The sequence below is a fragment of the Hemiscyllium ocellatum genome, chromosome 6 (assembly GCF_020745735.1).
Source record: "Hemiscyllium ocellatum isolate sHemOce1 chromosome 6, sHemOce1.pat.X.cur, whole genome shotgun sequence".
In the NCBI taxonomy this organism is placed as follows: domain Eukaryota; kingdom Metazoa; phylum Chordata; class Chondrichthyes; order Orectolobiformes; family Hemiscylliidae; genus Hemiscyllium; species Hemiscyllium ocellatum.
In genome coordinates this window covers 90,528,709-90,543,603 of record NC_083406.1, presented here as the reverse complement: position 1 = coordinate 90,543,603, position 14,895 = coordinate 90,528,709, and the positions used below count along the sequence as shown (strand labels likewise).

Here is a 14,895-nt window from a genome sequence, read left to right as displayed (position 1 = left end):
AGCCGCAGGGGTTGCGAATCCGTCGGCGATGGTCTTCCTGGCGATCGCGGAGGTGGTTGTCTGGGCGGCGATTGCGGAGGCTGCGAGGTCGGTGGGGGCGGATGTGACGTCATGGTCGTCGGCGGCGGTTGTTGCCGCGGGCGCTGTAGTGGCCGCGTGGTTAATGGCGCCCGACTGAACACCTCTGGGACACCTGGACCAACCAACCCAACCACCCCATGGCTCAAAACTTTAACTCCCCCTCCCACTCCACCAAGGACATGCCGGTCCTTGGACTCCTCCATCGCCAGAACCATAACAACACGATGGTTGGAGGAAGAGCGCCTCATCTTCCGCCTAGGAACCCTCCAACCACAAGGGATGAACTCAGATTTCTCCAGTTTCCTCATTTCCCCTCCCCCCACCTTGTCTCAGTCGATTCCCTCGAACTCAGCACACCTTCCTAACCTGCAATCTTCTTCCTGACCTCTCCGCCCCCATCCCACTCCGACCTATCACCCTCACCTTGACCTCCTTCCACCTATCACATCTCCATCGCCCCTCCCCCAAGTCCCTCCTCCCTTCCTTTTATCTTAGCCTGCTGGACACACTTTCCTCATTCCTGAAAAAGGGCTTATGCCCGAAACGTCGAATCTCCTGTTCCTTGGATGCTGCCTGACCTGCTGCGCTTTTCCAGCAACACATTTTCAGCTCTGATCTCCAGCATCTGCAGACCTCACTTTCTCCTAGAACATTAATGTCCTCACACAAGTGATCACGGTCAGTGACTGCATCTTCAAACATCATTTTCTGCCCACTGCATCAACAACCTCATACACTGTTCAGAGCACCAATTCCCATCCTTTGCTCATATGTGGACAGTAGCAATCAGTATACATGCCTAACATTCATGTCCTCTGCTTCATTCTCACACATTGTTGCAACCACACACTTCGAGTTATTCAGTATGGCAGGCATCACATAAGCACATTGCAACACAATCATTGACATTCTTACTTGTTGGGCTAAATGCTACATAACTAGAAGTAGCAGCAGAGATTAGGTAGAGGACAGACATCTGGGCCCTGTGGAGGAGATGGCCCTGTGAATCATTGGGTAGGCAGTAACTGAAGTCAATGTGAAATGGTCTGAGAACATTCAGAATTATTTTCATGGCATATGAAACTTCTCAAGTCCAACTTCATCCCCATTCTGCAACTTAGAATGAAGTACAAGTCATACATGTTGTGACTGTGGGAGCTTCTTTTACCCAGCCAATATCTGCTCTCTCACCTCAAACCATTTCCTGTGCATTTATGTTTTCACATGCGCAGTAACTGCTGTGGAGCTGGGTAATGTATCTTCATCATTGAAGGGGTCAGCTTTTAAAAAAATCATTCATAGGACGTAGGTACCATTGGTGAGGCCAGCATTTACCGTTAATTCCTAATTGCCCAGAGGGCAGTTAGGAGTCAACCACGTCTGGAGTTTGAAGTCACATGTAGACCAGACCAGATTTTCCAACAATTGACATTGATTTCATCATTGGACATAATTCCATATTTTTATTGAGTTCAAATTCTACTATCTGCCATTTCAGGATTCAAAGCCAGCTTCCCCATAACAATATCTGGGTCTCTGAATTAGTAGTGCATTAAAATACCACTAAGCCATTGTCTCCTCTTATGGAAGATAAGGAAGAGCAGATGCCTGAAGAAGAAGCATCATCATGTGTTGTGACATTTGCTGACACCAGCTTAGCTTCCAGCACTTTGACTTTTGTAGAAGGAAATTTAGAGGCTAGATGAGCACATTGTGGGTTATGAACCATAAGTTGATCATAGGCCATGCCAAAATGTGTCCCACCTTTCCACAGGGTGAGATTATAGGAGTTATACTTGTTGAAAACTCAGATAAGGGCTTCAATGAGGTGGCTGTACAGGAAATAGTTGATAAAAACATATGCTAGAATACTTAATGCAATGGTTGGCCTGCCACAAGCCTGTTGTTATTGTCAAGGAGCAAGGAGAATGCACAGATCCAATTTGATGCAGGGCTTTGTGCAGATCTTGGAACTGTTCCTTTTCAGCATGGAAAAGGAAAACACCTACATGATAGGAATTGCGGATTCCTTCCAGTTATGTGGTGTAGAAACAGGTGCCTGATATTTCAATTTCCATATTGACACAGGCAGAGGCTGCAGTGGAAGGTCAGCCTGAGCTAAACTTGTTGCCATGGAAGATTTATTTAGTGTCATGCAGGCTCAGACTGCTGCCATCATGACTGTGAAAACCAAATATCTACTCACAGCAACCAAGCAATCCATGCTACTTATGTTTAAACAGGAAAATATTGTCAGCCTAATCACTAAGCATTAACTCACTTACAGTCGTCTGAGTTTGTAAAGTCCAGAAAATGCAGTTTTTGAGATGGATCTGATCTGGTTATTCTGCAGATATCTACAAGGCAAAGACATAACAACATTGTAGTTACATTATTAAAGATAATGGCTTAGATTTTACAACAAGAATTATGGTGACATTATTGGTATTTGTAGTCACTTTTGGAGCTTTCACATCTGCAGTTAAATTCAATGACGATGCTTTCATCACCTTTTAGGACAAAAAATTGACAATCCTCTGAGAGAAAGTATTTACAGATCCATTTTTTTTGGTTCCACTTCTAGGGAAGAAACATTATTGTGTCTGTTATCTGTTTTGTAGGCTTCACTAAGATCACCTCTCATTCTTCCAAACTCCAGAAAACTTAGGCCCAATTTACTCAGTTGAAGGACAACTACATCATTCCAAGGATTAGTCTATACAACATTTGTTGTAGTGACTGCAATGGGGATAAATTCTTTATTAAATATTGAGACCAAATTATAAATAATATTCTAAGTGAGGTCTTATTAAAGCAGTGTACAATTGCAGTAAAATTTCTTTATGCTTTACATCATGAGCAAAGTGAAGAAGGGGTCATTGACAATACTATCAAATGATAATTGCTCACTTTGGGTTCTGTCAGGCCACTCAGCCCCTGACCTAATACAGCTTTGGTCCAAACATGGATTAAGGAGTTGAATTCCAGACATTGATGAGAATGAATGCCCTTATATCAAGGCACCGTTTGATCAAGTATGGCATTAAAGAACGTGAGCAAAATTGGAGTTAGCAGAATCAGAGGAAGATCTATTGACTGGGATAATCCCAGCACAAGTGGAGGTGGTTATATAAATACTGTATAATCATATATAACCTTATGAATACTGTGGATACAAGAGCAGGACAGAGGATAGGACACTATAGAAGCTCAACGCCACTCAGAGTGCTGGATGGCAACCTGCTTAATTGGCACATCCCCACCACTTTCAACATTCACTCTCTTCATCACTGACACACAGCGTTAACAGTGTGTACCGTTTACAAGATGTACTACAGAAATTTACCAAGGATTGCAAACCAACAACGTCTACTAACCAGGTCAAGAGTTGCAGATGCTTGGGAACATTGCCATTTGAAAGGTCCTCTTGGAGCCACACTCCATTTTTTCATGGAGTTATATTGCTGTTCCTTTACTGTCACTGGAATTCTGTTTCTAACAGCACTACGGATGTATCTATACCTCAAAGACTGGTTCAAGAAGGTAGCTCAGTACCACCTTCTCAAGGACAATTATCAATGGGCAATAGTTTCTGGCCAAGCCAGCATGCTTATATCCCCTGAGTGCATAAATAAAAATAAATTCCAATCCCTCACAATAAAGGTCAAATGTATTATTTGCTCTCCTCCTTGCTTTCCGTACCTGTATGCTAACTTCTTGTACACCAAGACAAATATCTCAGAGCATCAAGATTTACAACTTCTAAACATTAAAAATGTCTTCTCTACTATTTTTACATCGAAATTGAATAATCTCATACTTCTCCAGGTTATACTCCAGCTGATGCCATATTGTCCACTGACTTACCCTGTCCAAGTTTCTTTGCTATTTCTTGTGAGTTCAAAGCTTGCATTCTCATCTGTCTTTGTATCATCAACCAGTTAGTTACATTGTTTCTTGCCTCTTTGTCCAAGTCAATAATGTAGAGAATAGGTAGCTGAGACTCAGTGCTGATACTTGGAGCACTCCACAGATTACAGTCTGCCAACTTAAATATATCTGAGTTATCACTACTTTCTGCTTCCTATCTATTAACTAGTCCCCTGCCCATGTTAAAATATTACCTCCAACTCCATCAGCCCTTATTTTGTGTAATATCCTCTTGAATATTTCCTCATTCAATCCTTTTGGAAATCCAGTACATGACATCCACTGGTTTCCCTTTATCTACCTTTCAAAAAACTGTAATAAATTTGTTAAACAGGATTTTCCTGTTTTCTCTCTTCTTCCTCTTTTGAATATCAGTGTTATATTTACCAATTTGCAATGTGCTAAGACTGTCCCTGAATCCAGGGAATTAGGGAAAATACACTATCTGTGAAGCTATTTCTTTTAGAATCATGGGATGTAGGTCTTCAGAAATTGGAGATTTGTCAGACTTAACTCCTTTGAATTTCTCCATTAATATTTTCTATCTGATATTATTTACCTTAATTTCCTTGCCCTTATTAGCCACTAAATGACTCTCTATATCAGGCATTAACTTGAATCTTTGACCAGAGAGACTGATACTGATTATTCATTCAATGTCTCTGCAATTTCTTCCTGACCTGCTGTGCCTTTTCCGGTACCACATTTTATCAACTAATTTCCTTGGTAAGCCATATATGAATCATTTTCATGGAGTTTATCAAGGGAACATGTTTGTGTTGAAAATATGAGTTGTTTCTTTACATAGATAAATGCGAGATGCTCATTTTGGGAAAACAAATCTTAGCAGGACTTATACACTTAATGGTAAGGTCCTAGGGAGTGTTGCTGCACAAAGAGACTTTGGAATGCAGGTTCATAGCTCCTTGAAAGTGGAGTTGCAGGTAAATAGGATAGTGAAGAAGGTGTTTGGTATGCTTTCCTTTATTGGTCAGAGTAGAGAGGTCATGTTGCAGCTGTACGGGACATTGGTTAGGTCACAGCTGGAATATTGCATGCAATTCTGGTCTCCTTCCTATCGGAAAGATGTTGTGAAACTTGAAAGGGTTCAGAAAAGATTTACAAGGATGTTGTTGGGGTTGGAGGATTTGAGCTTTAGGGAAAGGTTGAATAGACTGGGGCTGTTTTCCCTGGAGCAACAGAGGCTAGGACCTTATTGAGGTTTACAAAATTATGAGGGGCAAGGATAGGATAAATAGACAAAGTCTTTTGCCTGAGCTGGGTGAGTCCAGAATTAGACGGCATAGATTTAGGGTGAGAGGGGAAAGATATAAAAGAGAAATAAGGGGCAACTTTTTCACTACACGTATGGAATGAGCTGCCAGAGGAAGTGGTGGAGGCTAGTACAACTGCAACATTTAAAAGTCATCTGAATGGGTATATAAATAGGAAGGGTTTGGAGGGATATGGGCTGGATGCTGGCAGGTGGGACTAGATTAGGTTGGGATATGTGGTTGGCCTGAATAAATTGGACCGAAGGGTCTGTTTCCATGCTGTACATCTCTCTGACTCTATGATTCTATTTCCCATTTTTTATTAGAATTGACTAAGTAAATGGTAACATAGAAATAAGAGCAGGTCATTCAGCCCATTGAGCATGCTCTGACATTCAACATCATCATGGCTGATTGAACATTTCAATTCTTTTTACCCACATTCAATTCCATTAGTAATCAGAAATTTAAAAATCTCTACTTTAAACATACGCAAAGATTGAACTTCCACATTACTCTGTGGCAGAAAATTCCAATATTTCATAATCCTCTGAACTAAGACATTTCTTTGCATCTGAATCCTAAATGACATTCACCTTATTTTTAAATTGTGTCTCCTGGTTCTAGCTTCTCACGCAGGAGAAATATCTTACCTGAATCAACCCTTTCCATCTCTTTAAGTATTTTGTAGGTTTCAATAAGATCGTCTCTCGTTCATTTAAACTTTAGAGAATACAGGCCCAGTTTGTTCAATCTCTTTATAGAACAGTCCAACCAACCTGGAAACAAGGTTTCCCCCCACAGATCCCACTGTCACCATCACCGCCCCACAGAACCCTGAGGGGAACATCACTTCTGCTAATGGCTCCACCCCCATACCCCCACCACCACTCCCACTCCAGTTACAGACTCCGACCCCACTCCCAGCTCCACACTTATACCAAATCCTAGCTCCCAGCCTTGCCGATTTTCACCATCCCCACAGACCTCCCCCTCACTGAGGATGAACAATCAGTCCTCAGCAAAGGCCTTAACTTCTTCCCCCTCCCTCCACGCATCAACGAATTCAATACGCATTGCGATGTCGAACACTTTTTCCACCATCTCCGCCTCCGAGCTTACTTTTTCAATCAGGACTTCCACCCACCTACCAAGGACCCTTCACCCGCATCCAACACATTCTATCCACCTGGACACCCCGTGCTGGCCTATTACTCACCCTCAATTTCTTCATTTCCAACTGCCGCTAAGACATTAATCGCCTCAACCTGTTTACCCCCACTCCAACATCTCACGCTCACAATGCGCAGCCCTCCACTCCTTCTGCTCCAAACCCAACTTCACCATCAAATCAGTGAATAAAGGGGATTCAGTGGTAATTTAGTGCACTGACCTCTACACTGCTGAAGCCAGGCACCAACTTGAAGACACCTCCTCCTAACGCCACCTCGACTATGGATATGCAGGTCCTGGGCCTCCTCTATCGCCACTCCCTCACAACCTGGAGGAAGAATGCCTCATCTTCTACCTCAGAACACTTCAACTCCAAGGCATCAATGTGGACTTCACAAGTTATCTAATTTCCCCTCCCCCCACCTTACCCCAGTTTCAACCTTCCCAGCTCAGCACCATCCCCTGACCTGTCTTACCTGCCAATCTTCCTTCCCACCTATCCGCTCCACCCTCCTCTCTGACCTAAAGCCTTCATCCCCACCTCCATCCACCTATTGCACTCTTAGCCACCTTCTCCCCAGCCCCACACCCCTCTCATTGATCTCTCCACCCCAGAGGCCCCTAGTCTCATTCCTGATGAAGGGCTCCTGCCTGAAACGTCAATTTTCCTGCTCCTCGGATGCTACCTGACCTGTTGTGTCTTTCCAGCACCACTCTAATCTTGACAATGATCTCCTGCATCTGCAGTCCTCACTTTCACCAATCTGGAAACAATTCTAGTGAATGTTTGTTGCCCTCCCTCCTCAGCAGTAATATCCTACCTGAAGAGAGGAGGCCAAAACTGCAAATACCACTCCAGGTGAGGTGTAACCAGGTTTCTATATAACTGAAGCAAGGCTTCATCACTCCTGTCCTCAAATTCGCTTGTGACAAATGTTAGATTCCATTAGTCTTCCTGCAATATGTAAGACCATAGCACATGGAATATAGTATGAACAATTGTAACGTTATCTGCTTTTGTAGAAAAGAAGGAGTACTTCTTAAATGGTGAGAGGTTTGATTTGATTTGATTTATTATTACGTGTATTTTGTTATGACATACAATCAGAAGTTTTATAAAGTGTCACCACTCTCTAGGGCCATCTTAAAACACAGAAGTGTTAAGTGTTAAAAGTTAATTGCTTTGCCATGAGTCTGGTGGCCAGCCATGAGTCCCTTCCCTGTGTTGCTAACATTGGAATGAAAGTTCACTCTTCAGTGCTATCTCATTTCCACTGATGCCCTCACCACTATCAGTCATAGAATCATGCTCTTGACAGTGAGATGAGCTGGAATTCTCAGATGATTCTTCCAAAAATCTCTGTAGTCCACATTACTCAGACCTCTGTATCATTCTACCCTTCGTTCCTAATTACTTCAGCTCTAGAAATATTTGAGACGGCATAAAGAGGATGGTTAACTTGAAGATTACTATTTTCCGTACTCTTTCTTTCCAAGTGATCTCTTTCTCTATTTCCCTTGCATACTGATTTGACATTGAGTTCACTCCTTTTAGCTCATTCTCCTTCTGCGTCCTTTCTGTGTTTATTTCCCAATGGTTAAATCAAATGAGTTATGGTGAAACTGTGTTAGTTGGCCTACTAACTCAAATTTTAGGGTTCCTGTTGCATCATTGCCAGTTTGCAAATTTAGCAACCTCCTAAGCAAAATAATTAATTATGTTTAGGGTGCAGGGGAACATCTACTTAGAGTCACAGAGTCATACAGTATGGAAATAGACTCTTTGGTCTAACTAGTCAATGCCCACTATGTTCCCAAACCAAACTATTCCCACTTGCCTGCACTTGGCCCATATCCCTCTAAATCATTCCTAGTCATGAACTGATCAAATGTCTTTTAAACGTTGTAACTTTACCTGCATCCTTAGATGTGCTACAACAGCAAAATGTGACTGATCCCTTCTCCCAGATTAGGGCCAGCATATGACAGCATCATTTTGTACAGAGATCATTCTCCAATAACATGTTTCATCAATGTGATTTGGCTGTAATGCATTCGGGGAACGCTTTTTTTAAAATGCAAACTCCCGTTGGCTTTTACTCGATTCTAGTGTTGGCACTAGGTGTTGCTGTGCGCTGAAGACTGGACTCACGCCGATATTGCATGGTCAGTCAGCTCGCGTGCTTTGTGTGAAGTGTAGGCAGTAATTTTTAATCCTGTTTTTCTATGCAAATCTCGCTGTGCTTTCCATGGAATGTTGACAGGAAGCATCCAGATGAAAAAAATCGCAAGTGGTAACTGTAAAAAACAGGGTAGCAAACTTGAGCAGAAGCTAAATGTTATAAAGCATTTTCACTGTTATGAAAGAGCATGTGATATTGCAACACGAATAAAGGAATCTAAGCTCCGCACCATGAGAGACAATGTGGAAAGAATTAAAGCAAGCTGCATTGCTTGCACAAGTCTGAGTGCTAGCAAGTCTGAAGGATCATGAACAAAAGAACTTGAGGAGATTGAGCAGCTTCTAAGTGTGTGGATAGAAGATCAATCAAAAAAGTGAACTTGGACAACCATTCTCACCATAAAACAGAACGCCTTATCAATTCATGAGGACTTATGGGGAAAAAAAGCTGAAAATCAAACTAAGCTTCATGCCTTCAGTGCTAGTAGTGGCTGGTCCACTGGATTTAAGATCCACTACGCTTTTCATAATGTGAAGTTGTGTGGCGAAGCTGCCAGTGCAGAGGAGGAACGTGTACTGTTATTTCCTCCTGTGGTGAAAAAGCCAATTTACCTTAGATCAAATCTTCAGTTTGGACAAGACAGGCTTATACTGGAAGTGAATACCACCTAGAACCTACATTTCTAAGAATGAAGCACAACCTCTAAGTTTTAAGGTTGCAAAGGACCATATGACCGTGTTGTTGAGCCAATGCTAGTGGAGATTTAAACCTTAAGCTTGTGGTGTATTCTGCCAACCGGCGAGCCTTGAAAGGTTACCTTAAGTCCACTCTAGGCGTTTATTTCAGGTTAAGCAAAAGAGGTTGGATGACGAGGCAAATTTTTCTGACCTTTTTGATGATGTTTTCAAGGGTGTTTTTCGAAATTATTGCAGGGCAAAAATTTTGGAATTCAAGATTCACCTCATTCTGGACAATGCACCAAGTCATCCTCCCACCTTCTGAAAACATCCAAGTGTTTTTTCTACCTCCGAACACAACCTCTCTCGTTCAACCCATGTACCAGGGTGCAATAGCAGCTTTTAAAGCTTATTATTTAAGGTGCACATTCAGGAATGTTCTTCAATTTTGAAAGAGCTATAACATTAAGAATGCTATTGTGGAGGCCTGGGGTGATATCGGTACGAGGAAGAAGTGAGGTCTGCAGATGCTGGAGATCAGAGCTGAAAATGTGTTGCTGGTTAAAGCGCAGCAGGTCAGGCAGCATCCAAGGAACAGGAAATGCGACGTTTCGGGCATAAGCCCTTCATCAGGAATGTTTCCTGATGAAGGGCTTATGCCCGAAACGTCCAATTTCCTGTTCCTTGGATGCTGCCTGACCTGCTGCGTGATATCGGTACGGACTGCTTACATGCAGTTTGGTGGAAGCTTCTCCCAGATTTTCTTCATGATTTTAAAGATGTTGAACTGTCAGAGGAGCTTCCAGCAATCAGGGAACATTGTGTTGCTCTTGCAAAGCAAGTTGAATTTGAAGTGGAGACTGAGGATGTTGAGGGACTGCTTCTGTCGCTTTGTGAAGACCTCTCCACAAGCTGATCTACAACAGCTTGTGGCTGTGAGGGGGAAACTGAACGTCTAGATGAAGACGACAAAGTCCAGGTTGCACCACCACAAGAACCTTCTACTTATTTTTTGTCTTCTATCCTGAGGTAAGTTGAGAAGCAATTGCAACTTAGAAGACAATGTAGAATGCAGCAGGATAAAGCTTTATCTGGCATCCTATGAACAGCTTCTTCATGAAAGACAAAAGATGGAAAAGTAGCGAAAACCAGAAGCCTTTTTAAGCCAACCTCCAAGAAACACTCTGAGGACAATGAACCACAGCTATCTACTTCTGGAGTAAAAATATTTTTCATCATAACCCTGCACCCAGAACTGCACCTGAAAGTAATGATGATGCTGATAATGACCCTCCGCCCTGTCTTCATATGGTACTGAAACTCAGCAAACTCGGAAACCCCTTAAAGTGTTAAATCTAGTGTATTATTTCATAAAAATATATGATTTTAACATTTATTTAGACTGTGCTATCATTTGTGTTAGGCTAACTACCATTTTTGTTTTGCTTTTTACAGATAATTTTGGTGGTCCGTTCCCATCCCTGTTTTTCCCATAGGCCCCGTTATTTCTATTGCACAAGCTTCTACAACATGAAGTTGTACAAGAACACAATACCACGTTATAGCAGAACAGACTGTACAGTGATGAATCAAGGATAGCTATTGTAATACAATGCAATCTAAGAATGATACTTCAATACATTTCAGCGTGAACCTTAGTCTCTTACATTATGAGATTTAGACTTTTGCAAACTGACTTTGAAAATGCTGCACACTAACATTTCAATCAGACATAAAACTGTCATCCTATCTAACAAGGTTGAAGAGATTGAGCTCTCATGCTCAGCCATAAAAAATATGCAAATTCACCCTCATTGGTCTGTTCTACAAAACACAATCGATTCAGGGTTCTTATGGTCAAAGCTTTAAAGGAGATGTCAAAAATTGAAAGAATTTATGAAGAAAAAGGTGTTAATAGATCAATGAGAATTGGAGTTGAGATGCCTTGTCAATCAATGGAAACCATCCAATAACAATAAAATAGAATGAGGTCACTCTGTTATCTCAGACTTTGATTAAAATGTTGTGAGAAAGAGGGAGGAAAATAAAGCAAAACAGTCCATGCGCGAGACAGTAGCTGGGGCTGTTGTTTGGACACAGTGCATGAGAGAAAAAAAGTTAATAAGGTGCTAAGGTGCTGCCCACTAAATAGCACTGAGAACAATACTAGAGCAAAGAAAACAGGCAGAAAGATGATCACTTAAAGTTTTGTTTCTTTCACTAGCAGCATGAATGTGACAAAAGTCACTATGCAAATCAGTCCTCAACGTTCCTCACCAATGCAGATATCGCCAATGCCACCAGATACTGTACTGGCACAAACTCAACTCCACCATCACCACAAGTCTACTTTGGCCCCAACTTGCTGATGTCGCTGGATTTTTTATTGGGTCCAAACTCTCCTCCGCTGCTACCTCCATGAATATTTGCATATGCAGGCTGGGAACCTCACCTCCTCCGCAGCAGTCATGAGTTGGTGCTAGGACTGCCTTGTAGATGCAGAAGTCACCAGGAACCCAAACTCACCTCTGACGCCACTGCAAGGCTGCACTCTGCTGGGTTTGAGTCCACACTGAACCACTCACCGACTGCCATGAATCCACCCTGGGCCCACCTGGTAGCTGGCAAGTGTCCACATTGGGGCCACTCACCAACAGCATCAAGTGTCGATGCAGGACCTACTTGCCACTGCTGATGCCGTCGCTGTGACCTAGCTCTTTAACAAGCAGTAAATAAAATGTAAGAGAGAAAAATGCTGTTCAGATTTTTGGGACATTGGGACTGGTTCTGGGGAAGGTGGGACTATTCCAAATTGGGTGGTTTGTACCTGGCTGGGACTGGAACAAAGTCCTAGGGGGTGCTTTTGCCAATGCTGTTGGGGAGGATTTAAACTAATGTGGCAGGAGAATGGGAACTAAACAAGGAGGTTAGTGGACAGTAACTGGTAGTAACTAAATCTTGTAAGGAACTAGATAATGAAGTCAGCGTGATTAAGGGGAAGAGTGGGTAGGGAGCAGATGATGAACACAAAGGGACTGGTGGTCTGAGGTGCATTGTTTTAATGCGAGAAGTGTAGACAGTAAGGCAGATGAATTTAGGGCTGGGATTCATACCTAGGAGTAGATGTTATTATTGTTACTGAGACTTGGTTGAGGGAAGGGCAAGAATGGCATCTAAATATCCCAGGATATGGACAGAGCTCAGAAGTAGTAAGGGTGCAGTAACAATGTCAAGGTTGTACTACAGGACTCTCAACAGCGAGCATGAGATAGAGGTACAAATATGTAAACAGATTATGGAATGATGTAGGAGCAACAGGGTGTGGTGATAGGAGATTTGAAGTTTCCCAACATTGACTGGAATTCACTTAGTGTTAGAGGTCAAGATGGAGCAGAATTTGTAAGGAGCATCCATGATGGTTTTATTAAGCAGTATTTAAACAGTCCAACTTGGGAAGGGGCCATACTGGACCTGGTGTTGGGGAATGAACCCAGCCAGTTTGTTGAAGTTTCAGTAGGGGGTTACTTTGAGAATAGTGATCACAATTCCGTTAGTTTTAGAATACTCATGGACAAAGTCAAGAGTGGTCCTAAAGCAAGAGTGCTGAATTGGGAGAAGACCAACTATAGCAAAATTCAGTAGGAGCTGGGGAAGATGGATTGGGAGCAGCTGTTTGAGAGTAAATCCACATTTGATATATGGGAGACTTTCAAAGAGAGGTTGATTAGAGTGCAGGACAGACATGTCCCTGTGAAAATGAGGGATGGAAAGGCCAAGATTAGGGAACCATGAATGACAGGTGAAATTGTGAGACTAGCTAACAGGAAAAAGGAAACATACGTAAGGTTGAGGTGACTGAAAACAGAAGAAGTTTTGGAAGAATATCGGCAAAGTAGACCAATCTGAAATGAGGAATTAAGAGGGCTAAAAGGGGTCATGAAATATCTTTAGCAAACAGGGTTAAGGAAAATCCCAAAGCCTTTTATTCATATATAAAGGGCACGAGGGAATCTGGAGAAAGGATTGGCCCACTCAAGGAAAAAGGAGGAAAGTTATGCATGGAGTCAGAGAAAATGGGTGAGATTCTTTGCATTGGTATGCACTGAGGACAGGGACATGACGGATGTTGAAGCTGGGGATAGATTTTTAATTACTTTAAATCAAGTGTTGAATATTCTGAGGAAGTGTTGGATATTCTGAAAGGCATTCAGGTGGACAAGTCCCCAGATCCGGATGGGATCTACCTCAGGTTACTGAGGGAAGTGAAAGAGGAAGTAGCTGGGGCCACACCAGATATCTTTACAGCATCCTTGAACGTGGATGAGGTCCTAGATGACTGGAGAATTGCTAATATTGTACCCTTGTTTAAAAAGGGTAGCAGGAATAATCCAGGTAATTATAGACTGGAGAGGCTGATATCAGTGGTAAGGAAGTTGCTAGAGAAGATACCGAGGGATAGGATCTATTACATTTGGAAGAAAATGGGCTTATCAGTGATAGGCATGGTTTTGTGCAGGGAAGGTCATGCCTTACCAATTTAATAGAATTCTTTGAGGAAGTGACAAGGTTTATTGATGAAGGAAAGGCTGTAGATGTCATATACATGGACTTCAGTAAGGTGTTTGATAAGGTTTCCCATGGTATGCTGTTGGAGAACGTGAAATTACGTAGAGTACAGAGTGTATGAGCTAGATGGATAGAGAACTGGCTGGGCAGCAGGAGACAGAGAGTAGTCGTGGAAGGGAGTTTCTTAAAATGGAGAACTGTGACCAGTGGTGTTCCGCAGGGATCACTGTTGGGATGACTGTTGTTTGTGATATACATCAATAATCTAGAGGAAGGTATAGGTGGTCTGACTAGAAGGTTTGCAGATGACACTAAGATTGATGGAGTAGCAGATAGTGAAGGGGACTGTCAGAGAATGCAGCAGAATATAGATAGTTGAGCAGAGAAATGGCAAATGGAGTTCAATCCAGGCAAATGTGAATTGATGCATTTTGGAAGATCCAATTCAAGAGCGAACTGTACAGCAAATGGAAAAGCTCTATGGAAAATGGATATACAGAGAGATCTGGGTGTTCAGGTCCATTGTATCCTGAAGGTGGCAACACAGATCAATAGAGTGGTCAGGAAGGCATACGGCATGCTTTCCTTTATTGGACGGGGTATTGAGTACAAGAGTTGGCAGGTCATGTTATAGTTGTATAGGACTTTGGTTCAGCCACATTTGGAATACTGAATATTTTTCTGGTCGCCACATTACCAAAAGGATGTGGATGCTTTGGAGAGAGTACTGAGGAGGTTCACCAGGATGTTGCCTGGTTTGGAGCATGCGAGCTATGAAGAGAGGTTGAGTACATTAGGATTATTGGTATATGAAAGACAGAGTTCAAGGGGGGACCTGATTGAGGTCTACAAAATCATGAGCGGTATAGACAGGATGGATAGCAAGAATCTTTTTCCTGGAGTGAGGTCTCAAATACCAGGGGTCACAAATTGAAGGTGAGAGGGGGAAAATTTAAGGGTGATATGCGTGGTAAGTTTTTTACTCAGAGAGTGATGGGTACCTGGAAAGCA

The 14,895-nt window shown here is 42.4% G+C and overlaps 1 protein-coding gene across 1 annotated transcript in view; it reads right to left on the bottom strand.

Moving 5' to 3' along the window:
* rxfp2b (relaxin family peptide receptor 2b) overlaps positions 1 to 14,895 on the bottom strand; it is a 144,292-nt gene that overhangs the window by 74,505 nt on the left and 54,892 nt on the right. Inside the window, exon 6 of the mRNA XM_060826776.1 lies at positions 2,367 to 2,438. Coding sequence (XP_060682759.1) covers positions 2,367 to 2,438 — 72 coding nt within the window. The remainder of the gene's footprint in view (positions 1 to 2,366; positions 2,439 to 14,895) is intronic.